At 27.6% G+C, this 27,548-nt stretch overlaps 1 protein-coding gene across 2 annotated transcripts in view; it reads left to right on the top strand.

Moving 5' to 3' along the window:
* The window catches only part of LOC107452400 (rough deal), a 97,863-nt gene that overhangs the window by 44,052 nt on the left and 26,263 nt on the right, over positions 1-27,548 (top strand). Inside the window, exons 25-39 of one of the 2 annotated variants that reach the window (XM_043040514.2) lie at positions 1,529-1,722; positions 4,165-4,270; positions 4,867-5,007; positions 6,253-6,366; positions 8,782-8,907; positions 9,322-9,435; positions 11,732-11,802; positions 14,288-14,389; positions 16,262-16,425; positions 18,294-18,509; positions 19,144-19,283; positions 20,821-20,973; positions 23,125-23,295; positions 23,876-24,175; positions 25,744-25,842. In XM_043040514.2, the coding sequence (XP_042896448.1) occupies positions 1,529-1,722; positions 4,165-4,270; positions 4,867-5,007; positions 6,253-6,366; positions 8,782-8,907; positions 9,322-9,435; positions 11,732-11,802; positions 14,288-14,389; positions 16,262-16,425; positions 18,294-18,509; positions 19,144-19,283; positions 20,821-20,973; positions 23,125-23,295; positions 23,876-24,175; positions 25,744-25,842 (2,211 nt within the window). Of the gene's footprint in view, positions 1-1,528; positions 1,723-4,164; positions 4,271-4,866; positions 5,008-6,252; positions 6,367-7,226; positions 7,341-8,781; positions 8,908-9,321; positions 9,436-11,731; positions 11,803-14,287; positions 14,390-16,261; positions 16,426-18,293; positions 18,510-19,143; positions 19,284-20,820; positions 20,974-23,124; positions 23,296-23,875; positions 24,176-25,743; positions 25,843-27,548 lie in introns of both variants that reach the window. The other variant, XM_071178661.1, reaches the window with a different exon arrangement.

The raw sequence follows: 27,548 nt of genomic DNA on the forward strand, positions 1-27,548 counted from the left end.
GAAGAAGTGAAACTTCGTAATGTGGAAATGAAAATAGGAAGGGGTAGAAATTGATTTTTAGTGAAATCATATTGTTTCTTTAAGACAAACTTTATTAACATTGCTTACAATTCACAATTGATCGCATCTTTTAATTATCATTTTCGAGTGGAGAAATATCCAAATCTATAACATTTACAATGGGATTATGATAACTAAAGTAAGATACAAAATGTTTGAGTTCTATTTTTTTAATATTTCTTGCAAAAACAGCATCAATGGTAGTTACCCCTTTGGTTGTTGGATCATCCCTACCATTTATCATTTCCAATCCAAATTTGTCTTTAAGGAAGGTTAATAATGTTTCAGGTAACGAGAAATTCACATTAAAATCTCCTGCAAGGATCACAGGCCGCTTGTTGCCATAGTAGCGTTAAACGTTTAACGCAACCTTGTTGGAAGTCGCAATAGAATTTTCCCTTCAAAATTCATTTAAAATAATGACAAACTTCTATGAAGCTTTATTTGAAAGTAGGATTGTTTTTATTAACATAGAATTAAGCTGAACTGTTGGACCAGAAAAAAACAAACACTCCTGCTTTCCTTGGTGACCAGATCTCCTCTTCTATGTGAATGGCATACCTTATATGGTGTGTTTCCATTACCTTGTCTAATGTCCTAACGCATCATAACTATGTGGCATGTTTCCATAAGATTGCTATAAGTGTATGATGTGTTCCCATAAGTTTGTCATGCTTGTATGGTGCATTTCCTTTGTGAAATCATATTCTTATGGTGTATTGCTATATAAATTCTATAAAAATTATTTCTCCATAGGTTACTATTGAATACCATAGGTCATAAATGTTTTATAATGTTACTTATGCATTTTTCTTATATTTGTTGCTATATAGATGATCTTTCACAATGTTTAACAAGGGAATTTCTTTGCCAATCAATCAGTATTATTTTAATTTTCTAGTATGAATCTCTTCGTAATTTTTTAATGATGACAAATCATCAAATCTTGTTGACATGCCCCAGTCAAATACTTGCATGTATGGAACAATCTTAAATTCATTATATTTATATGTAGTTTTAGTTAGACAAATTCGTAGTGCTTTCAGGGAACTAAGGTTTTTTTTTGTGTGAAAAAGTATCAATATTATTTTCTTATGCTTTTTGGATGGCTCTATTTGAAAAAGAAAAAAGAAAACTGGATTGAGTTTTCTTAATGTGTTCAGCATGTAAGTTAACAGCCTGTGAGGTTTCAGAATGAAGTTCTGTCTGTAATTTATCCTGCTATAAAAAGAAATGAAATTTTCACTGAAACATTTGCATTAATATTTTACTCCAAAATTCAAACATTTCCTTAACTTTGCTATATTTAATTCATTTGTTTTGAAACATCGATAAAATTTTGTGGAAATATATTAATTTTTTTTAGTTTTATTCAAAAATTAATAATTTCTGTAAATTAATTTCAAAATAAACTGTAATTGGCAGACTTTGTTTATCTTCACAGTTTTTCATTATCTTTATTTTTCAGACTGTTTTTCAATCAACAAGAATGATGCATATAAAAAAACTATGGGAAGAACGTTTAGTTTCAATCAATAATTGCATCCAGTCAACAAACAGGAGAATGAGTTCTGCATTGCTGATTATTTCTAAAGCCGATGTCCCATGGTCAGAATGTGTTAAGAAATTAGTTCAACAAGGTTTGGAGTGTGTTCATGATAGGTGTGATAATTTTTATTCAAATATTTTGTAATATGACGTAAATTGAGACTATGTTTGAGTTTTAGGTAACAGTTAAAATTTAGGAGCTGTTAATAATTGTGTCGACTAAAAAATTAAATGTAAGTTTTCGTAATAGATATAAATTTTCTGGCACTATTCCCTCAATTCTGTTGCAGAAAATTTTTGATTGATATTTTGATTGTGTTCTTATTGCAAAAATTATATGAAAAATATTAAATTTTTTTCATATAACACTTTTTGAGAAATGTTTGAGGAACATTCTGCTATATTCTTTCTAGAATGTTATTAATACACGCAAGGGATGTATCAGATACTTGACAATTCATGATACCTAATCAGATTTTGTTCAAACAATTATTATTTAGAACAGATTTTTTAATATTTAAAAAAAAAAATGTATTTTGTTGTTGCATATCACAAACTAAGCATCTACCCCTGTTATATCACGAAGTCCAAGTTTAAAAATTTTTTTTCCTCATTGTTTTTATATATGTTTTTCGATTTTTTACAATAAAAAAAATCCCTCCTAAATCTATTTTGTGTTTATTTCAAACGCATGTATTTATGTTCATTTTATTTGCTAACAATGACAAAGAAAAGTTGTAATGTTTTTTTTAAGAACTACTTTGAAACTTAGCAATATGAGTGTTAAATAAATGATTGTAATTGCAAAGACAAAATGATGCAAATTTTTTTTTTTTTAAAGTCTTAGCAAGGCACCATTTATTTTTTTTTAGTTTAATTTTTATGACAATATGTCCCAACCCAACTAAATAAAGCCACCTTGAATTTTTGTCACAATTCGACACGACGAAAATTTATGAGAACCAAACTTGTTTATGTAGAAAGTCTATGTCTAAGCACATATTTACACTGAGTATTTACACTAAGCACATATTTACACTGAGTCCTGCTCTACCTGGACAGGGAAAAAATATTGAATGAGTAAAAAAGTGTCATATCAAAATAAAGCCACCTCTGATTATTGTTATTATCTGTCTTGTTTACATATAACTTCAAATATTTGTTGTTGGACACCATGTACTAAAACCCTGGAAGACATTAGCATCAATATTTACAATTTGATGCTTGATATTTACTATTTTACAATGATGACAGCCTTCAATTCTGCCTCAAACCAAAACTGCTACATTTTGGTGCATATAGTTCTACTGAGGATATCTCTCAGATTTTTATCTATTTATTTTTTCTGAAATTTAGATCAGGTAAAAGGGCAAGACAGCCATGACATGCTCCTATTTATGAAAAAATCAACAGTGAAAATGTTGCAATGTAATTGTAGGGATTATTCTGTTGAAAAATTAGACATGGGCCACTAATTTTCTCTGTAAATTTCAATAAATGCATTTCTAGAATTTTATGTAAATTATCTGCATCCTTCATACTGTCTGAGGGCAAAGCTAAGTTATATTTACTAACACATCTGAAGCCTCTCCACGCAATGAAGAAAAAATCCTTTTTTTCACGCAATTATAATAGCACACAAAAATGTCTAATTCATCTTAATTCTTATATTTTCTACTTTCTTTTGCTTATGGGTCTAGCACTGGACTGATCTTAAAGACATGGTTCCCAGTAGAGCATCGAGGTCAAGCATCACTGTCTGCGGTCAGTAAGCGGGTGAGTGATCACTTTGATCAGTTTGCATAGGGACTGAGGTTGCATGGTATTGGCCCTCATTAAACTGTTCTACCGTAATGTGCTTGACTTCGTGCGCAGGTCGTGAGGTTTCCAAAGCAGGGGAGCCTCCCCCTTTGCAGAGGATTAAAATTGTGATGGCATATCTTCAGATCATCCTCATGGATGTTTCGCTGACCATCGCCAATAGCCCATTGTACAGCTCTAATGCAACCTGAATAAAGTACATACCTTTGCTTGTAGATAGCTTTCAGTACGCGCTACTGCTAATATTTCTGATATCATGAATTTCTTGTATGTTATATGAAAGGAAATAGTGGAGAATTAGAAATGCTGCGAAAGGGCTGCGGCTATGATGCTAAACTTAACATGGTGGTAAGCCTAAGGAAAAGGGCGCATGGAGGCTATCGATTACCGAAAAAATGCTTGAAGCTCATTTACTAGCAGTTGAGCCAAGAATTGTTGATCCAAGTCTGATTTTCCAGCAAGTGAATGCTTTAATTTACCCTGCAAAATCTTCAAAGTGGTGGTTTTTGGATAATAGGTGCATATAATGAGTGACCTGCTCTTTCCATGGTTCAATTCAATGTTTTTTTTTATTGTGGATTTCCACAATATATATGTTTGGTTATTTTACATTTAGTTAAGGGCAAAAATCAAGATAGCTTTGTTTTAGTTGGGGCACACTGTATGTATGTACGTATTTCAACATTGAAAATTACTATATATACATAATATATATATTTATTTCTCTCCTGTCAGAGTTAAAGAGTTTGAAGTGGAGGCTAAATTAGTGGGTTTAAAAGAAATTTTGGCAAAATATGGCCTAAAAAACTTTTCCAAGGAAAATGACCCAAATACGATAAAAGTAAGTAGCGTTCCTTAATTATTTTCTAATTATTTATATTCTTAAATAAATGCAATGTTAATTTGAAACATAAGGAGAATCTAGAATCTGTCTTCAGCTCACCATAAAATATGATTTAATTTAGATTTGAGAATATCAAAATGTAATGAAAATTTTAAATTATATTTTACAGTGAAACTATAATTTTAGCAAATAAGATTTAAAAAAAAAGAGAAAAGAGCAGAAGGCAATATTTACTTATATGTATGAAAACTCAAATAATTTTTATCTTCAGACTTTCACAAGCAATCAACGCATGTTAAATACTGTATGTTAAACATGAAATATTTCATTCTCTGTTCAACCTTACAGATAAAAAAAAAATAAATAAGAAAAAGTAAAATTTACTCTGAACTCACAGAAAATTTATTGAACATTGGAATGCCTTTAATTTAGCACTGAATATCTTATGGGACTTCCGGGCATTAAACCCTGAATTTAGTATTTATTACTTTTTTGTTTTGTTTTTTACATTTGCTGTGTTAGTGATCTTTTTTCTCTTTTAAATGTTAACATTATGTTTTTAGCTATAATAATTTTTATTCAATTTTTTTTAGCTTTTAGTAAATTTTATATTCAAACAAAACAGACCATCAGCTATTGAAGATGCCAAAAAAGTAATATTATCTATATTTGATCAAAGTCTTCAGTTCGATGTATACTACAGTTACATTCAGTTTGCTTTGAATCAAAATAAGGTATAATACTCATATTTTTTTATTGTTATTAAAAGGTTAATGCCTTTATATTTTAAAAATATTTTTAATGTTCTTGAAGATACTTAAGTATTATCATCTATGATTTATTAAACTCTTCAGTTTGCTGTATACTGCAGTTAAACTGTAGGTATTTAGTTTGCTTTAAGTCAGATAATTATGTAAATTATGAAGATAGTGTTAAGGAGTTTTAATTTCTTTCTCAATGTACTGTAATTTGTGTAGCTCTGGTAAAATGTTAAGAATCAAAATTGAATATGTAAAATAAACATGAGTTAGTTTCACATAAAATTTACTCTATGAAAAAATATTAACCTGATTTATGACATCAATTTATGAATGGTATCAATTTAGCAGTTTTGAATCGTAAAGATAATAACACATGTGTGTTAGGGGAAATTAAAATGGAGTTGGTCACTGTGCACTGGGCATCTGGTTTATGAATTATTTGTTTTTGGAGGAGTTAATATAAGATAAAAGAAAAGCAGTTTCATGAGTTAGGTTTAGCATTTAAGAAATAAAAAATATGTTTTTGAAATTGGTTCAATGAAATATGACAACTTAATAGATTTATGCCCATAGTGGTAAATTTAATTTTTTATTTGAAAGTCATTTAAGAGATTATAAAAAAAGCCTTTTATTCAAATTAAATTATCTAGTTTGCATTCTTTTAAAAATTTTAAAATTCAAACTCCAATGGGAGATTTTTTTTAGTGAATGTTTCCTTAATGTATTTATATTGTTCATTTTCAATCTTTGGTTATATTGATAACTATAATTTTTCTGTTTTATGTAATTTGATGTTTCAACATTTAGTATTTTTATTTACTGATCATGAAGCAAATTTAAATAAGTAAGAGAGTGTAAAGTATCAAGTACTATCTGAAATAATCTTCATGTTTAAAAATAAAAGTAGTTAGAATCATATTAGAATTCATATTTTATCACAATGATTCAAATGTACTGATGGTAAAAATACTAGTGTTAATAAGCATTACTTTATGAAAATAGTTAAACATAAATTTTTAAAAGTCCAATTTTATATGTAGAAAAAAAGAGACACAGTATTTTGAATTAATTGAATACAAATTTTTTGAACATTAAATCAATCATATTTTTAGGAATGTTATTTTATTTCTCTATTGATCATGTACAATGTTATTGCCTTTTTATCTGCAATTCTTTAGTATGTAATATTGCATTTTTTCTTATTTATTTTCAAAACAGTTGGATGCTATGCTTGATGTCTTTGAAAACCTTGAAACCAATACAGTTGCCGAAATATCTTCTAGATTGTTGAGATATGTAAAACTCACTTTGGAGGATAATTTCTTGTCAGTGGTAAGTTGAAAATGGTTATAAAAATAAAAATGTTTTTTCCCCTCTGTTAAAATGTTTTTTCCCCTATGTCAAAAGTAAGTAAGAAAGAAATGTATAATTACAAATTAGGAACAGTTGTACAAATTTAGCCAAGTTGTTCCCCAAAACAATTTTCCCTAAAATTGCACCCTCCAAATTCAGCAAAATAATCAATTTTATTGCTTCAGAACAGCTAGCAATTTTTATTTTTTTCCGAAAGCTAAATATGGATTAGCTTGCTTATCTGGCGAACAAGTTAGGAGGATTTCCCTTTTGTTGAAACATTCATATCTAAAAGTAATTACTAGAATACAAAAGTCTTATCATATTTACATAATAAGAATATCTTAATTGGAGAACTCCATGAAAAATGATCAATGAAGAATGTGTATTTGGAATAAAATTGTTGCAATTAGAGCAAATATAGAAGTAATACCTGAAATTCAAAATACATCTGCTGTAATATCATAATATAGGACTTTGAAAACTCAAGTAGAATATCCTGAAGAAACAATTGTAAAACAAGGGAGAGTTATAATGAAATTAAGAGCATCAAAAAGTCATTTTTGAAAATATCTTAAAAAAATAGTCGTTACTTAGATCTGAAAATTGCATTTCATAACTACATTGTACTAGCAAAAGACTTTAGAATTTATTTTATAAAAAAGAAATTATATATACGTACGTACACTCGGAGTAATCGGTCTCATCCGGGAAATCGAATGATTAGAGGCCTTCGGATCGANGTGTCTTTCTATTGATCATGTACAATGTTATTGCCTTTTTATCTGCAATTCTTTAGTATGTAATATTGCATTTTTTCTTATTTATTTTCAAAACAGTTGGATGCTATGCTTGATGTCTTTGAAAACCTTGAAACCAATACAGTTGCTGAAATATCTTCTAGATTGTTGAGATATGTAAAACTGACTTTGGAGGATAATTTCTTGTCAGTGGTAAGTTGAAAATGGTTATAAAAATAAAAGTTTTGTCCCCACTGTTACATGTCAAATGTTAGTAAGAAAGAAAGATATAATTACAAATTTGGAACAGTTGTACAAATTCAGCCAAGTTGTTCCCCAAAACAATTTTTCCTAAAATTGCACCCTTCAAATTCAGCAAAATAATTAATTTTATTGCTTCAGAACAGCTAGCAATTTGTATTTTTTTTCTAAAGCTAAATATGGATTAGCTTGCTTATCTGGCGAACAAGTTAGGAGGATTTCCCTTTTGTTGAAACATTCATATCTAAAAGTAATTACTAAAATACAAAATTCTTATCATATTTACATAATAAGAATATCTTAATTGGAAAACTCCACGAAAAATCATCAATGAAGAATGTGTATTTGGAATAAAATTGTTGCAATTAGAGCAAATATAGAAGTAAAACCTGAAATTCAAAATACATCTGCTGAAATAATATCATAATATAGGACTTTGAAAACTCAAGTAGAATATCCTGAAGAAACAATTGTAAAACAAGGGAGAGTTATGAAAGGAGAGTTAATGAGAGGAATGAAATTAAGAGCATCAAAAAGTGATTTTTGAAAATATCGTTAAAAAATAGTCGTTACTTAGATCTGAAAATTGCATTTCATAACTACATTGTACTAGCAAAAGACTTTAGAATTTGTTTTATAAGAAAGAAATTATATATACGTACGTACGCTCGGAGTAATCGGTCTCATCCGGGAAATCGAATGATTGGAGGCCTTTGGGTTGAAACGACCTCAACCTATTCTCAAACTTAGGGTGAGAAGTTCCTCTTGCATGACTGAAGATAGGACAGATTTTGATTGTTAATTAATCAAAGTATTGAAAATAGCCTCCCAACAGCAATTTAAAACATACTTTTTTTTTCTTTCTATTATTTACAATTTTAAGTCATTGTATTTTTATCAGATGAACTTAAACATTGAGTTCGTTTTCAATCGTTATTAAATCGAAATAAGCTTTCAATTTATTCCTATATTGTAGTAAAGTTTATACAACCTTTATATGTATAAAAATGAAATTATATTTGAAAATACTGATCATGTTCTTTCTACATATTTATTATTTTTAAGATTCAAAATTTACTAGAACTTGAGCAGCATAAGAAATTGCTGTTTTTTTTAATTTATTTATTATTTGTTTTTTTATTTTGTATTTTACAAGTATTTTGTTTGTTGATAACTGTTTAAATATTTCAAAAGCCTACTTTGGTGATTTTAGAGCCCATTTTCCATGTCTTGAAATGATTCCGGTCTGGTTTATTGAAATTAATTTTATTGCAATTACTTTTTTAAATTAAGAGTTTTTTACTTTATTAATTTCTAATGTAAAATTACTTATTTTAACTATGCATTTGCTTAAAGTTTTGCTCTATTGAGTAATTTTTATCTATTGTTTTAGAATAACAGGGATTTATTTAAAAATGTGACCTATGCTGGCATATATGTCATTGAGTATTTGAAAAAAATGGAAAAGCCTTATGATGATGAATTACTTATTGCTCTTAGATGCTTGATGAAACTTAATGTAAGTATGCTTTTATTTTTTAACAGAATAAAAAGTTATCAACCATTACTATGTATTGAAGTATTTGCTTTTTAGGTGTTTAAAAAGTGAAATTAAGGTTTATTTTTTGAAACAAATAGTTTCAATTTACTTTGAAACTTTTTAATTTCCCATTTAAACATGGCCATTAAATGTTAGCATTAGATAGAATAGTAAAGCTGATCACTTAACAAGTGAATATTTTGTATATTTTAAAAACTCGTGATGTAGGTTAAGTTACTTATTTAAAGTGTTTTTTCTTTCTATCATTCTTATTTTTTTTTGGTGACCCCTTCTATTTTTCTTAATAGTTTATGAAAAATTTGTCTGCAGTCTTAGATATGAGTTATTTTTATTTATATGATTTTTGTGATTATTCATATTTTATTTACTCAGGTTGAATTCAATATGTATGTAACACTTTCTGAAGTTCTCTCAGTATCTTATTGCCAAGCTCTCGTAGAGGATGCTATTAAAAATTTGCTGGATAATAAAAAAAGCTTGGTATTTGTAAGTATTATTTTTATTTTGTTAATAAACACATAATTTTTAAATTTAAAGCTGGTTTTGTTTTACTTATCTTGTTTGTTTTTTAAATTTATGCTATTGTCCTTTTTAATGGTTTGCTTTTCACATTTTTGTTAAAATGAAAATTATTTCTCTTATGAATTTTCCATGTTATTTTAAAATATGTGAACCTGTATAATTTTTAGATTTGAATGTATTTAAATTTCCTGTTTTGTTATGTATGCTTAACATGCGTAAAATCAAACTTGCTTATTCAGATCTTTAATTTAATGAGGTCCCAGAAACAGCAGAGAAATCTTAAATATTAGAAATGGTTTGTTCAATGTTAAAAAAAAATTTTGCTACCCAGTTCATGCCAACATAACTTAAATTTAATTATATAATTTTCGAAAAATTGCACGGAAATGTTTTTTTTCCCCTCGTCTGTCTTAATGTTCCAAACCAAAATAATGAAAATTTTTCTGTTTTATAAAATATTAAACATTTTCAGTATTTGTAGAAAGTATATCTTACTTTCCTCCATCGTTTTATCAGTCCTAGAAAGCAAAAAGAAAAAAAAAACCTTCAGTGATCTATTTCATTAAAGTATTACAATTCTTATTTTTACATTGCTAGTATGACATTCTCTAATAGTTCACTTTTTGTACACAAGTTTTGCTGACTCATTGTAACCAGAGTTCCCTGATTAAGCAGATGAATTGGCTCAACCATTATGGTCTTATTATTAATGAGTTAGACTGCATCACAGTCAGACCTCCATTTAACGATTTTTATAAGACAAAATATTTATTTTTTAAATCTGTGTGCTATGCATAAAACTGCTGTCCAAAATTAACAATTAAAAAAGTTCTGCACTTACCTTATTGAACAACCCTAAAGAGCAATGGCACAAAAACATCCATAATAAGACACTTTTTTTATTTACAGAAATTTCTGGTTGATAGGTTGCAGCCAGTCTGTTTAAAAGTTTGATTGTCATGCTGTGCGGCCTATGTGCTGAAGCGGCCCATATGAAGAATTCATTTCCCCCAATCCATGCGTGATAATTTTGCAATTACAGTGTATTTTTTCAAAACCAGATTTTTGCAGGAAAGTTTTCAAAATTACATATCTATTTCATAATGTTTTTCTCTGAAAACCTTTTCTTTCTTTCTTTATTTTTTAAAATTAAAATATGCGGTGGTAAAAAAAATTTTTGATTGATGAAAAACCGTAAGACGTCATCTGCAAATTAGGTTACAAATTAGGATTTGTGACTTAAGAATAAACTAATACGCTATATATTTTACTCTTTTTCTCTTGATCTATACTTTCTTTATAAATATTAATATCTTTATAAATTTGAAGAGTAAAATCTAAAGATGACTTCATTATTTTTACTTGTTTTTTTTTTTTTAATTACGTCCATCATTTGCTCTCTCGAGCATGAGAAGTCTTGCAGTCTAATATAACAAAGAAATATCTCCAGGGGCGGAGAGTGTCTTGAAACTAGAAGAATTACGGGCCTTCTGAAGTACAGAGCAGTTCCATAGATGCCCACCATTCATATGGGGCCCTTTTTGCACATAGAGTACTAGTACAGTTAGGAGAGTCAGAAAGACCAACACGGTGCAAGTACGCCTATAAGTAATCGTGCTCCGTCAACAATTGGAAATTTGAAACACCGATAGCTCTACGGAGATTTTTTGGAAGACAAGATGCCAGAAGGCTCTCCTAAGGTTTTCCAGAAACTTGCTCTGTAATGGAAGAAACCCAGAGACTTCAAAGCTTTAGTTTCACAATTTAATTAACATTTCTCAGATTTGTGGGCGACACAGGGGGCTCCAATAGAAATGCCTCTTTGGCAAGGTTATCAGCCTTTTCATTACCCCATAACCCACAAAGTCTGGGGATCCATTGGAGAGTTATCTCCTTTCCACTAAACAGAAGAGCATTTACAATGTTTTTGCAATTGAATTCAATGGCTGTAGGGAGTTGAACATATTTTGAAACAGTGTGAATTGCAGCCTGGCAGTCGATGAGGAGGACAAATCTATTTTCAAGTCTTTCTAATATCTTTTGGAGAGCCAGGTATATTGCGAGCATTTCTCCATCGAAAATTTATTGGAGATGCCTTCATTGTAGGAAAAGACTGCAAGATAAAGACGAGGGCTGTGACAGATTTAGCGTTATCCAGGAGGTACGAGGAGGCCTGTTACTCTACATCCCATTTTTTATTTGTCCAGACAAACTGTATATATTTTTATTATCTTGTTTTTTAATTTCATGTATGTTTTAGGTAGTGGATTCTAGCAAGAAGCAGGCTTCAACAGTTTCTAACCTGCCATCTAACCTTTGCAAAATATATAGGTAATTAAGTATACATTATAATTATCAGGGGTGATTGTAATTCAGGGTTTAAAAATTGGGAGTAAGCATATGAGTTTTTTGGGAATATCTTGGAATTCGTCATTTCACTAGACCACTGGTTTTTGGGACTTTCGCTAATCAGAAAATTATTACCTGTTGAGATTTTCGCTGAGTTCCTCTATCTAAAATTCAAATTTTGATGCTTTTGCTAATTCTCGCTAACAAGACGCTGACATACCCGTGATTCTTCCTCCCACTGATTCTTTTGGTTTGGCAGATTTCACCATTTTGAATATTTGGAACTGCGCTGTAATCGGCTACTATCATGATTCCTATTTACGCGGTTAAAATATCAAACATCGATTTTCTTATTCACCTAACTTAAAAGTTACATGTTGCGATTCGTATTCACGTGGTTTAAAAATTGTACATCGTGATTCTTATTTACGTGATTTAAAAATCCGAAATCCAATGTAGCAATTCATATTCAAGCGATTTTAAAATCCAATATCACGATTCATACTCATGTGATTTTAAAAATCCAACGTCGCAATTTTTGTAAGAACTAAGATTTAAAAGACTATAAAGGTGTGATATTCTTCATTATCAGGCAATTTAATTATAAATATTTAAAAAAAATTTTTTAAATATGAAACGCGTGGGAGGTAAATAAATTTCTCCATATAAATTTTTTGCTCATAAAATTTTCTGGGTTTTTCACTTCGTGATGCAATCACCACTGAGTTATTTAGTGTTTTAAAAACATTGATTAATATATTACACACAATTTTGTGTAAGTTTTGTGTGAAATTTATAATTTATGAATTTTCTTTGTGATTTTTTAAAACTTTCCATTGATAGTAAATAGTGAGTGATAGTAAACTTAATACATTTGTTAGAAATAATTATTTTTAAATAAAATAACTGATTAAACAGTAAAAAAAATTTAAATAGTTAAAATAGCATGAAATAATACCATGTACAATTTTATGCAATTCACGCACAAAACAATCAGAAATGCATCTCGTCAATAAATTTTAATTATGCCAATTATAGTACGATTAGTTATACAATGAATTAATCAAATGATAAAACTGCTAAATATAATTAGAATAAGTTATCAAAATACATAATAAAAAAATAAAAACTTTGCGCAAAATTGTAACAAATGGAACAGTTGCGATTCCGTCACTTGAACAAATTGATTAATACCTAAGTATTAATAAACCAAATGATTAATCAACTAAAAACCCTTAAGATGAATTAGAAAATAAATGTTTTGTGCAAAATTGTACTATAAAATTTTCCCTTACATATCTTTTATAGTATTCTTTTTCATTGATAGTAAATAGTGAGGAAATTTATAACTTATGAATTTTTTATGTAAATTTTTTAAAATTTTTGTATTTTTTTCTACTGATTAATAAAGTATCCGCTTTAATGCAGTCACAATCAAACCTCATTAATGCAAATCTGAATATAGCAATTGTGTATCAAAGGAAAAATTTCCTAAAATGAATTGCAATATTTTTTTAAATTTAATCTCATTCCTCTTTTAAGTTAAAACCTTTGAGGCATTGTCAGTAGATAAAAAGGATTACATATTCAATAGAGAGGTTTTGCACTTACCTTGTAGTGTGCAAGGTCAGTAAAATCACACGTAAAGGTTTCATTTTGCTTAATATAGACAGCACGTTGCTGGGACAATGTAACTTTAATTACAATCCTGACATTCTATATGTTTGGATATTTAAGAAATAATGGATGTAAATATTTTCCTTCATTAATAATGTACTTAATAACTGTATATTAATTTACACTGCTTATAACTATATATTAATTTGTAAATAACTGTAGATATTAAATGTTATAGTGTTGTTAATTTACTTTGTATTTATTCATCCAAAATCGCATACTGTGGGAAGAATAATCACCTTCCATTAGGCTTCTGCTTTTTTCTGCTTGTCATTTTTTTATTGATTAAAATTAAATTTCTTGCAGAACAAAGATTGCACAGTATTTACCCAGCTAAGCATGCATGGAGAGAAATGCATGTTCTCTTTAATAGCATACATATAAAAACAATGAATTGAGTCATTGTCAAATGTCATTTAACATTAAAATACGTCAAAAGAAAAACTAAATTTAGGAAATATTATTGCAATTTCAATAAATTTTTTCAACAAATCAAAATACTCTTTCATTCTAAAACAAAATATTAAACCGATTAATTTTATTAAATGATGGTTTTGCATTATAAATGATTTTGAAAAAGAATGTAAAATAGCTGAGGTTTTAAATTTTAAATTCAAACTACCTATTTCTCACTTTTCTTAAATTTGAGATTCAAGATTTGACAGAAGTATAACAGACATACACAACAGTGTATGTCTTGTTAAAAATCTTGCTACTTAATATCTTAAGTTTTAGCGTTATTATTTTTTTAAATGGCAGAATTAATATGTGACTTTTTATATAAATTTAGGCTTGGAGATATTCTTCAAATTCACCGAGAGAAGGTTGTGGGTTTACTGATCACTCATGGCCTTCAACGGCATAAATACGATTTTGTTTTGAAGCTTCAACAGTAAGTTAAACTTTAATTAGATTTAAATTAAAAATTTCATTTATATCTAAATGCATTTTGTATTTTTACAAATTAGAATTGCATTTATTTTCAATGATTCATACTAAGTAGCCCATCAAGTAGTTAAGTACATAACATTGAAGTATCATTGAGCAACTGTCTGCATATCAGCAATGTTTCCTTATTCCTATGAAAATGTTACTGTTATTACAATATCACATGAGTAGAAAAATGCTTTCGACTGATACACTTCGTGTATTCAAAAATTGTCCTAAAAGCTTTGTGAAATGAATATTTTGTTTTTATAATATTTTTACAAACCTGAGAAACAGATATTTTTTGGCCTGATAGTGCACCAAGTATTTTTCCTAGTTAATCAAGTTATTAACGACAAAATTTTTTATGTTCTTATATTTTATGCCAGTTATAAAATATGTAGTTTGCAAATGACAAAATTTAGATTTTTTCCCCCATCATTTTGAATATATCTTTCATGCATATGAATAATATTTTATATTATGTGTAAATATCTTGAAATTCATCAATCTTGAACCTTCAGAGCAGCTTAGTGGTATCACCATCTTCAGCGACTCCAGGTCTGCCTTACAGGCTCTCAGCAAAGGTACCTCATGCCTAATCTTGAATATAATGGAACAACTTGGACAACTTCATCTCCAGAAGAAATGCTTCTTGCAGTGGATTCCCGCCCATGTGAACCTTGAGTTCAATGAAATAGCTGATTCCTTGGCTAAAAATGCCAGAGATCTCAATCAAAATACAATCCCGAATACGCTGGCAGATGCAAATGCTTTTGCAAAGTCAAGACTATTCCCCTCTTAAAAATCAAGGCCTAGGATCAAATAACTAATCTTGACATCGACTGGAAGACAGCCACTACTCTCATCAGACTAAGAACAAAACATCATAAAAACATGAAAATCTCTGCAGATGGGACTAGATAATATCAAAACTGTGGCAACAGTCTTAATGTGGAACTCACACCATATCATGTTTTTAACTGCCCTACAGTTGTTGCAGGCTTTCACCTCCTAAACTACCCTACGGAAGAAGATTTATATTCATTTAATGCCATAGAAATAGCAAAGTCTATTCAAGCACACTATGAGATATGATTCAGTTGAGGATACGACACCAACCAATAAAAAATTTATGCATATGGAAAAATTATGGATAATTAAGGATAAAAATTATGAATATTTTACAGATATGATGAAGATATTCTACTGCTGATATATACAATCTTATGATATAATGTGTAAATTGTTAGGTAGATGTATTTAGCTTGTATCATTCATGAGCCAAAATGCTGTTGAAGTACACACAAATTAAACATTTTAATTTATACCACATTTCCTAATTTTGCAAAAACCTTTGTTGAAGAAAATAGTTAAATGATTCATTTGAAATAACTTAAACAATGTATAAATCATATAAATAAGTTAGAGAGAAACATTTTGGTACTATAACAAGGGGTTCCATGTTCGAACTTTGTTTATTTGAGCTTTGTAATTTTTTATTTTATTATTGTTTTTGCAATATTTTTTTACTAGAATAAAGATAATGCTACTCCATTATGTTTTTAAAGTTAATAGAGTTTGGTGAAGAATTCATTTTACAAGTCTTCACAGGGCTTTGCAATATATAATTTTTTCTTCCTTTATTATAATCTTGTTCCTTGCCATATTATAAATTTTAAAAAAAGAGTTTATCTTGAATTTAAAGAAGTTTATCTTGGATATTCATTCTATGATTTTTACTTTTATTTTTCATTTTAGGAAATTTTTATTTTTTATCTGATTTGAATTTATTATTCATTCTTTTAATTTTTATTTTATGATTTCTTTTTAATAGAGAATCAATTGCCACTCAACCATCAGAAGAAACAGCTGCAGCTATAATGCAAGTTGTTGCACATTTTTATCATAATTTTGATAACATTAAAGATTTTAGCTTTAGCATCATGATTGATACTATCCATCACTTAAGTAGTCTAGCTATTGCTTATTGTAATGAAGGTATTAAAAAAATTTATTTTACTATGATTTTTTTTTCTCTGTTTATGTTATTCAAATATGTTCTTGAAAATGAATAATTTTAAAGAACAAATGAAATTATTTTCGTTATAATATTACATAAATGTAAATGAAATTATTTTCGTAACACTTGCTAGTTTAAAGTTATGTGTCAATTCTAAGTATTTTCACTGTAACTATGTAACTAATCTATTTTTTTTTTATTAACCTTCTGAATTTTATCCCCAATATTTTTTTAAATTTCATTTTAGCTGGTGACTTTTCTGCATTAAAAAAATTGGTTTTCTCCAAGTTTTATTATGGGAAATTTGTGCATAAGATTGAAAACTGTTTTCATTAGATTTTTTATGCATTATATTTTTGTCTTGGTGTTGTGATGTTTTTAAGAATGAAAAAAATTTTTATGCTATCAACTATTTTCTTTTCTTTCTTTTAAAAATATGTTGAAAAGTTAGTCATTAACTGCAGATGTAAGCTGTAAATCATAGATTCTCAACCTTTTTAACGATGCTGCCCCCTTAAAGAGCAAAAAACACTTCAACGCCCCCCTTTGTGAAAATACAGTTATTTAGAGCATGGTGATGGAGCGAGGTGTGCTGAATTATAAGAGACAATATTAAGCAATTTTTCAAGAGTTAAATTTGTTAGATTTTTTAAAAAAATAATGTGTAAATTTATCGATACTTTTCTCATAGCTAGTAATTGCTGCCTATTTGTTATAATTACAATAAATACGGTAATGAAAAAAATACAAGAAGAAGAAACCTATGCTTAAAAAGAATCATTTATTCTTAATTAGATAATTAAAGAAACACCCCAAAAAAATTTTACGCTAAAAAGTGGTATCAACAAAACATTAGTCTCTTATCGTTTAATTCAATTTTTTTAGTGAGGTGAAGACGCAAGTCCCCTTGTTGCACGATTTCGAGTTGATTTCTCTTTTTTGTGTGACAAGATTCGTAACAGCACTAAATCCACGTTCGACAGGGAAAGGAAGGCATGTAAAAGTGGGAGTATCGCCCCCGTTGAGAAACAATGCTGTAAATGATCCTACTTTCTAATGTTGCTGCTAAGTGGGTTTGATGGGTTTAATTTTGGCACACCATAGCTTGGGCTGGACTTTGTTGAATCGTGTAAGGTTGGATGCCTGATTGAATTGCGCTTTCACTAATAGTGTCTTAGTGATTTGTAATACACTATTTCATCCACTAAATTTGTAGATTTTAATCATGATTTAAATCAATTGGTTTTTTTAGAAGTATTTATTTGAATCAGATGTTTTTTTTTAAACAAAATTGTTAATTTTAATATTTTTAAAGCATTTCAATATGAGATAAATCAAAAAAATCTAATTTTGCATCAAATGAATAATTTTTTATTTCATTTGTCACTAATTGTTCCAGAAAGGGAAAAGTTCACATTCAGTTGTGGTGCAGATGTGGGTTAATAAATACCACAATCTGTCCTCTGCTTTAAATTGTAATAGTGTAGTGCAAGCATACACCTTTATTGTTTTTAAATAATTTAGAATGAATACCGTTTCCCCCCCCTTATAAGCCATGAGTGTTTGTAGCTGTTTTGCTTTGTCAATAATTGGCTCCAACCTTTATCCTATAAAGAAGTATTATTTTTGTTAGTTGAACTGCTAAGCGATCTACAGGGAGACCAAAAATTATATATGATTCATTTACTCAGTTATTGATGACGGTTAAATTATGGAAAATGCTGCTTGATGATAATTTTGATCTAAATTTATTTGGCAGTGATTTTATTTATGGAATCTCTTTTAATTTTGTTTTGTTAGTGTCCAATTTTGTTCATTTAGTAATACTTGATGTCTGTTTTTATAGATAAAATGCAAAAGTTTTTACCTTTTGTTAAACTAACCAGTTATCTCTTTGCAATACGTGATATTATCGGTGAAAAATCTTTGGACTCATCATGCTTTATATCAGACTCATATCATAAGTGGAAATTTTACCCTCTTTATCAAGATGAAGGATTTAATTTACAGTCTGAGATAATTACTAAATTTGTTAAATCTGTGATGTCCAGTTATTTTCATGGTAAGTAAAAGCTTTATCTTTTTCCTTTTAATCATTTATGCTAAATATTCTATGTTTATCATACCATAACCTGCACTGGATTACTTTAAGTTTGAATAAAATCACTCAAACATTTTTCAAAAATCAGATTTTTTATGATGCAGCATGCTATGCACATTTGGTAATTCCAAACATTAATTTATGAAAGTATGGGTAATATAGAGTAACATTAAAAGTAACATGAACTCCATTTATCCTTAGTCAAATGCAGTTTTTTTACTACAGTGTCGTGAAAAATGCTTAGATTTGGAAAATTTAATTATTTTGATAGCTTACCATAAGAATGTTTTAAAAATTATTATTTTTTCCTTTCAAGCATTAGATGTCCAGGAAATTCATTATTTGTCGATCATAAATTCTGAAAAATTAACAAAATTATCACTTAATTTTAAATTGATACCTAATTGATGTCTACAATAATTGACTCTCAACGGGAAAATGAATAAAATAACAATAAAAGCCAACATATACTTCAACATATGGCCAGCTCTAATAAGCTGTGCGGAATATCTATTCATTCCTCATTGAAACAAGTTTAAAAAATGTGTTTTTAATTTTGTCATAAAAATATTATTTAAAAAAACTATCATTTCAGATGATTCTGCTGCTATTGAACAAAATTTTTTCGATGTATTGCGAAATTTGGAGCTTCAAATGGAAGAAAATGGTCAAGCAATAGGTGCACTGAGAACACTAATATTATTTATTCAGCTGGAATTATTTAAAAGTTTTTCTGTAAGTATGTTACTTTTTTTAATAAAGCAAACGAAACAGTTTGTGTTAGTTGAAGCAGAACACATTACTTTTATTTTTTTTCCTAATATTTACGATATTAACCTATTAATCTCAACTCATGATTTTGAAATAATAGTTTAAATATTATTATTAAATGCCACAAAATCAACTGTAAAAATATTTGAAAAGAAAAAAAAATTAAAATACGTGTAAATTTTTTGTTTAAACTTTTTTTTCTCCCCAAATCAATATCAGACGATTTAATATTTTGATTTCAAAAATGTATCAGTCTAAAAAAATGTGAGATTCTAAGAAGCAAGGAAATCTTATGGTTGTATTAGTTGAAATATTTGTGGAATGCAAATTAATCATTGGTGTTTATGACTACTAGTGTTCAATTCCATAGGATTGTAATTTTGAACCCAATCCAGAAGACAAGGGAATCCTAGATTAAGTATTGAGAGAAATTTGCCTTTGTGGAGGGAGGACTTTTGGAAGAAACTTATCTTGCATTTGAGTTACAGGGGCAGGAAACCCACCCGCGTTTAACCTGATGGCAAGAGGACTCTAACCCATGATCTGTTTACCACTGAGGATATTTTACAGCTGCCTCCTTATGGATGTAGAATTTGTATTAACCAGTCATCATTGGGATTCGAACCCAATTCACCTAATTTGAAAGCTCAGTGACTCTCTATCCCCCGGGCCACCACGCCTCTCATCCTGGTTAATTGTCTTTTTTAGCCCTGTATTTTTTTATAAACAACATCTGCTGCACTTCTTGTATATTAATGCTAGGTTCAATTTTCAAATAATGCTAAATTATAGTAATTGCTATAAAGGGAATTACCCCATAATTTTCAATGTAATTTGATATATCTAATAATAAATAAGACTAATATGTAGTGCCTGATTCTGTGGGGGTAAAAGTATTTTTTAAATGTTAATAATTCTATCAATTTTAAAACAGATTATTTTCTTCTAATCATTTTTAATGTTCTATACATTTAATTAACCTTCAATACATCTATATTATTAGAAGTATTATTTTTTAGAAAAATCCTTACTTGGTTATAAATAAAAGACCACAAAAAAGCAAATTGACTAATATATGTACCTTATATAAATGTGAAATTCAAATCATTTTTAAGATTTTAAATTTCTTACAGTATCAATAAATTGTATCTGCAACCTAAGAAATAGACTTGTTAAGCTTGTACATACTTACAAAATGTAGTTTGTAAAATGAATCACTATTATCATGGCTTCTATGAGGATTTTTGTTTGTCATTTTAAATGGGAAGAATTGTCTGTAAGCTATTAAAAATTATAAATGATTAGAGCATATTGATTATATGTTTAAAACTAATTTTTCATTCACTTCATTGAAAAGAATCTTCATCATATGTATAAGTAATTTCTAAATTTAAAGTAAATAAATTTTATTTATATATGCAGCTAAACTTTTAAGTTTATGTTTTCGCTTTTGATCTACTAGTAATTTAATTTTTTTGAAATGTTAAAATTGTTATTTCAGGATTTTAATTGTTCTCCATCACTTTGTTCTCGTGTTGTGTCTATTATATTAGACGTCATTCAAAATGCTTTGAGTCAAAGGCGAGTTGATCTACACTTTGCTTTGGATTTGTTTAAAGCTTTACCTAAAGCTATTCAGATGACTTCTTTAAAAGTAAGTATTCATTACACTTGATTTTTATGCCATATATTATGTAATTATGCTTTCAACAAAAACATGTACATATATACCATTTATTCCAGTGGATAAGCCAACTTTTCAAACTCCCAAAATTTTACAATAATCAGGAGGTTGACTTATGCACGGGTTATAAAGTCTGGCTGTTTTTGATCGTGAATTATTGCTACATTGTAAATTGTGAGATAAATAAAATTTATTCTATATCAATTTAACCTTTTCAAGAATTGTTTTTAATATGTTATATATTTATTTTGCATTTTCTTTCATCAAAATTTTTCACATGCAAAGTTGTTTTTTTTGGAAACTACACTTTAAATCACGTTAAGAAAAATAATTAAAATAAAAAAAGTTATAATATTGTGCTGAGTGTATTAATTGTCAATCTACTCATGAATAAGAAGGGGAAGGAGAATAAACCTTGCCATGTACATTTACAAAACAAAAATAAATTTATTCTAAATGATTATATGAGATTATTTTTGTTCATTTCATACAAAATTCTTGCTAAATAAATAAATACAATTTACATTTTACCTTAAATAAGTAAATAAATAATAGCTTTGTCGTCTTTCTTATAAGTTTGTTAATTTTAATAACAGAAAAATGCATTTTACTCAACTGCCATCCTAATATTTTTTTTAACTCATTATAAACAAAGAATTTTTGTGTTTTAAATATTAATGTTTTGAAGACATAGTAATATTGGACTTCTCAGAGTATTAATCTCGATATATCGCTATATTTAAAATTTGCAAAATTACGAAATGAAATTTTGATTTAAAGAATTTTTGTGTTTTCTATATTTTTGATTTTAATTGAGTATTTTTATTTTAATGTGTTCTTTTAGTTTTAAAACATATAAATTGAATATATATTAATTTCTAATCTATTAAAGAATAAGAAGGGGAATAAACCTTTCAATGTAGATTTGCGTAACAAAAATAAATTTATTCTAAATAGTTATATGAGAATATTTTTGGCTTGATAGAATAGTAAGTTCATTTTAACTAAAAAATAAGTGAGATCCTTTGTAATTCATTAGACAACTTGATTGATATAGATATTACAAGTCTGTTTTAATATTTTAACTCATATATGAGCAATTATAATTGAATTTATTAACATATATAAATATATGCACTATTTAAAAGGAAATTTAAAAAGAAAAAAAAGATTTACAGAACAAACTTACTTTTTCGATTCTTCTGAATAATTTAAAAATAGAATTATTAACGTTAAACGGTGTGACATTTAACAAAATACTTTCTTCGTCATTGAATGCGGAGAAAGTGTGTCTGCATTAAAATCCATCTCAAAAAGTTTGACAAAGTGAGGACGATTGGGTAAGAGCCTGTCAAGAAGGGATTACAGATATGTGGTTAACAGAAGGCTTCTTATGAAGTGTGTGACAGGATTTATGAAAATAGCAAAAAAAACTTTTCTCTTTGTTAGGAAGGAGTTAATTTGCTTTATAAAAAGATTGCAAAATTGTAAGATAGAAACTATGTTTGCTTTTATCTTTTTTGCATTGACACCAGAAATAAATAAAAAGAAACTGAACCCACGATTGGCATTTTCAAGATTGGCAAGTGGACACACGAAGAGTCTCGTTTTCTGAGGGCAGGAGGATCTGCTCTAAATGTCAAGCTTACCAGGCCTTTTCAGAACACATACTGGACTGCTTGGGTCTTTCTAAGGAAAAGAGGGAAGAATTATATGTTTCTCCCCTTCTGGTTCTCAATTTTCTGAGGGTTAACAATCTAAAGGATCTTGTCTGACTTCATCAGACAGTTGGAGGATAAGCCACTACACAACAACATATATAAATAAAAGCATCTTCCTTTTGAATATTTTTTCATTTGAAGCATTGAAGAAGTGAACAATATTCTTGAAGAATATTGTTCACTTAAACAGCAGAAAAATGTACTTTTCCCCAAAAATGTTTATGTCATGCTTGCAGAAGGCTAGTAATTTTTAACTTGTGATAAGCATGCAAATGTTTTATCTTTAATAGCATTTTGATGTTGTCTTGGAAATTTGTTGCAATTAGCAGACTTCTTGTTATCAGTATATTAAGCTCTTACTATCTATGTTTTATACTATTTGTGCTATCAATAATTTCAGAATGTGTTGAAAAGATGTGCTGGAGATTTAAAACGTCTGTCATATGTGGGGAAAATAGGTATGGAAATTTCTCAGTCTCTTGAAAATCAGCAGGAGTGGTCTAATTTCACTAGCATTTACAAGAAGACGTCTTTGTTGACTAAGAATCATTTCAAGGTTACATCACATGTTGTGAGTAATCAATCTTTTACATTTAAGGAAAAAAAACTTTAATTTACTTATAAATATTTCAGGAGGGGAGGTCAGGAGGATTAAGAGTTGCATATGAATCCACAACCAAAAAATGTAACAGTACATCGCTAAGGGTGCTTTTATGAAATATGTGTTTGTATAACCTTTGAACAGGTTTTTTTTTTTAAATTTACAATATCTGAATTTCGTCTTAATTTAATGTCTTGTAATAGTTTGTTGAAAACAGATATAGCTATTCTATTGTAATATAATTTGGTGTCTTTGTCAAATCGGTTACCGATTCATTAAATTACAATTTAAATGCAATTTTTTACAATAATTATTAAGAAATATAAAAGTAAGATAATTTATGTAATAAAAGTACCTGTTCAATGGCATACATAAAAACAATTCATTATAGGGAAGGAACCCTAATGATATAAGATGACATTTTTGGTCATGGGGATACTGTGAAATTCTTTCTCCTTAAGATGTGCTCTACCACCCCTCTAAGTTTGTCCCATGATTTTAGAATCACCCTGTATTTTATTTTACTGATGAGCAATTTGTATGATTTTAGTTAGTGTCAAGTGACTCCAATTTAGAGGAACGTTGGGCTGTTGTGAAAGAAATTGTTTTGTCACCATCTACTGATCTACAAACTGTCCATGAGTGCTGTGATGCATTTCAACTACCCTTCGATTATGTTGCTGTTATATATCTGAATCATAAACTACTTGAGCTGGAAAAGCAGTTAATAAGCAATCAAATGAGGTCAGATGATGAAATATTTGTAGCATTGAAAAAAATTGAAGCAATAATTTGGGGTATTGAAAATGAAGAAACTTTGTTAACCAATTTCATGAATCTGAAAAAAAAGGTAAATAAGATAGTCATTTTTTATAATTCCTAATTGAAATGTATTGTTTTTTTGTCAAAGATATGAATTTGTATTTGATGTGACTGTCACGCATTTATACCTCATTTATACTTTCACTCATTATGACTAATAAAAACAAAATCATATTGCAATAACAGATCTTCTATTCATAATCGGTAGCGATTAGAAAATTCCAGGGTAGCAAATATTCTGGCTTCTTTAAGCTTCTGTTTACAATTGCATTAATGTATTTTCACGAGAAAACAATTCTGTTTAAAAACATGAGAAAAAAGTATCATAATGACCTATTAAAAAAATACACAATAAGATAAAAAGAGGAAAAAAAATGGTTGTTCATAATATGATAAATAAAAGACTGAATAATACTTTTTGAATATTTGAAAATAAGCAAAATGAAAAAAATAAACTAACAATGCACTTAAGAAATAAAATTAGCCAAGAAGAGCAAAATGTAATTTTTAATTATTTACACTGTATTTATCCCAATCTTTTTAATTTTTATTGTTTTCTTTCCTTAATATTTTATTTTCTGCTAAATATTGGCACACTGAATTTGTAGAACATATTCAATTAATGAGGGCAATCATTCTCATTAATTAATTTTTTTAATTGTTTTTTTAAATCAAATTTTGGGTACATAAGTTTTTAAATAAATATTGTGAGCAATATTAATACCAATTAGCAATTCTTTGTTTTGAAACAATTTTTGAATATCCTAAGGTTTGATATGATATTAACAACATTATATTTTTATTTACATCAACACTTCATTTTTCAATATAAATCAGAAGTTTAATATATAAGTAACAAATAAGTATTAGGCATTACTGACAAGGGTTTATTTAGCACAACCTTTAACCTTTTTTTTTTCTCTAGAAGAATGAAAAATAATAAACTTTTTAAGTAATATTTATAAAATTTAATAATATTTTGTTATCAAAATGGTATGTTGGGTAATCTTATTTTCAAGCCTTGTTAATGGCAATGCTAATTGTTTGCTACTCTTTTATTTTATTCATGATAATGCAACTTCATTCTAATGATGTATCTACTTGAATTCTAAATAACAGAATCGCATTTTTTATATTTTGATTTGTTACTCATTGTAAAGCATAAATAGTGAAGAATTTTATGAAAATGATTTATTTTTTTTATAATGGTATGAATTTTTTTTAAAGAATACTTTAAAAAAAATTATATTTTTAAGGAATACTTTAAAAAATTTCTATTTAAATACTTTTTAGTCAAAGTGGGATTGTATTATTTATTTTTTGTCCATTAACTTAACATTTGAACTGACTTAGAACCATTTCAATGTTTTTTAAGAAATCAATTAAGTATTTAAAAAGGAAATTTCATTATTAGAAAAAACACCAACTACCCTTTATGAAAGTTGAACTATCCTTTTGTGGATAGTAGGAATAAGATTGACAACTACTGATATTAGTGGTTTAAATTGATTTACATTTTATTTCTTTTCTGTTTAGTTTTAGAAATATTTTCTTTCAAAACTTGATTATTCTAATGTTATTTTATACCCCCCATAGATTGGTCCTTACAGTTATGAGATTCTAATTTTCATCGAAGAGCAATTATCGACAATTGAAGCCAATGTACAAACACTAAATCCTGTAATCCATCAAAAGGTATGTGATTAGAATGTTTTTAGCATTAAAAAATATCCATTATTTAATTTATATGTATATTTAGACGTTTGCATTAGACATCAAGACTGGAGAAAAAAACCATAAATGTATTTTTTTTTCTAGAATTTTTTTTTTTTTAAAATTTAAATAATGATAAAAAGAAAACATTGCAACCATTATTAAAAAATTTACTTCCAACCTTACAACTCTTATCACAAATATAATTTTAAGTTTTGTTTGGAAAGCATTGTAACTTTTTTATTGTGTGTGACATTGCTTTATTGAAAATCTTTAATCTATTACTTAAAACAGTCTGTAAAGCTTACAAAATTAGTATAATAGATATTATAGCATAACTTCGTCATTTTATTTTCAATACAGTTATTTTAACTGATTTGTTTTCAAATAATTTCAATTTCTTCCTATTTTTCTGTAAATTTCATTTAAAGCTCAATTATGACTCTAAATTGTTTAAATTTTTCTAAAACTGTATTTTTTAAAAACATTTCTTTAAAAAAATTCATTTAATATTTTTTTAAATCATAATTATCAAATTTATAAAATATAAAAGATTTAGAAAAAGTCAAATGAAATAAATATTAATTGCTTAATTCAGTTTTAAATTTCTTTTAAATGAGAATTTCAGGTAAATTTTTTTCTCATTGAAAAAGTAAGAACTCGGGGGAAAAGAATATCTCTATTGAGTTTGATATTTTAGACTTCTTTAATTTACACAAATAAATTAGTAATTTAAAATATTAATAGAAATATTTCACAACTGGAAAAGAAATATTTCACAATCTATTAACACATCAGAAGGTCTATATTTTTAAAAACATTATTACATGAAAAGGTTTGTGTGGTTTAAAAAGGGTTTGTATAGTTTAACATCTTGCGGACATTTAAATGAAGTCGTTTAAACTCTGGGTTGGGCATTTTTCTGAAGAAATATTTTTCTCCCAAGACAGTAGAAAATATTATGATGAAATGGACGAAACCTAAAATGGCTACCAAGAATGTAATTAAAATATTTAAATTTTCTTAAAACTGAGATTTGAAACAGGTATGTTACAAAATATTACTAAGTGTGCTAATTTAGTTTAAATTTTAAAATCTAATTTTTTTGTGTGGAAATTAATTGTTTATTCAGATGAAATATCAATATTAATTTAAATATCAATTTCAGATGAAATATCCTTTTTTTATTCAAAATAATAATTTGTTGCTTAACATTCTATTAAAATTTCATTGATATTTTGTTTAAACTTTCTTTTTTTACATTAATCCAATTTATTTAAAAATGAACCTATTAGCTTCAGTAAATAAATTGCATTGATCCAATTTTTCTTAAAAATAATATCTTGCGTTTTAGTAATATATGTATTTTTTATGTTGATTAATAATATATTTTTTTATGAGGAATACAAACAGTTAATGATATTCTAAAAATAAGTTTTGTTTACAAAATGGTTAATTTGAGCATAATATACGGCAAATATGCTTACTTATTTATATTAAAATTATATAAATTGTTTATATAAATAATTTAATTCTTTAATATTTCTTTGAGTTAAAATTAAGGTTGAGAACATATAAAGTAACATTTTAGTTAGAGTTATGCAGTATGCAAATGGTACCCGAAATACTTTTGCTCAAATAATCTGATTTTCATGAACTAAGTGCCAATCATGATGGTTTAAAGAAGT

Source organism: Parasteatoda tepidariorum, chromosome 3 (assembly GCF_043381705.1).
Source record: "Parasteatoda tepidariorum isolate YZ-2023 chromosome 3, CAS_Ptep_4.0, whole genome shotgun sequence".
Lineage (NCBI taxonomy): Eukaryota > Metazoa > Arthropoda > Arachnida > Araneae > Theridiidae > Parasteatoda > Parasteatoda tepidariorum.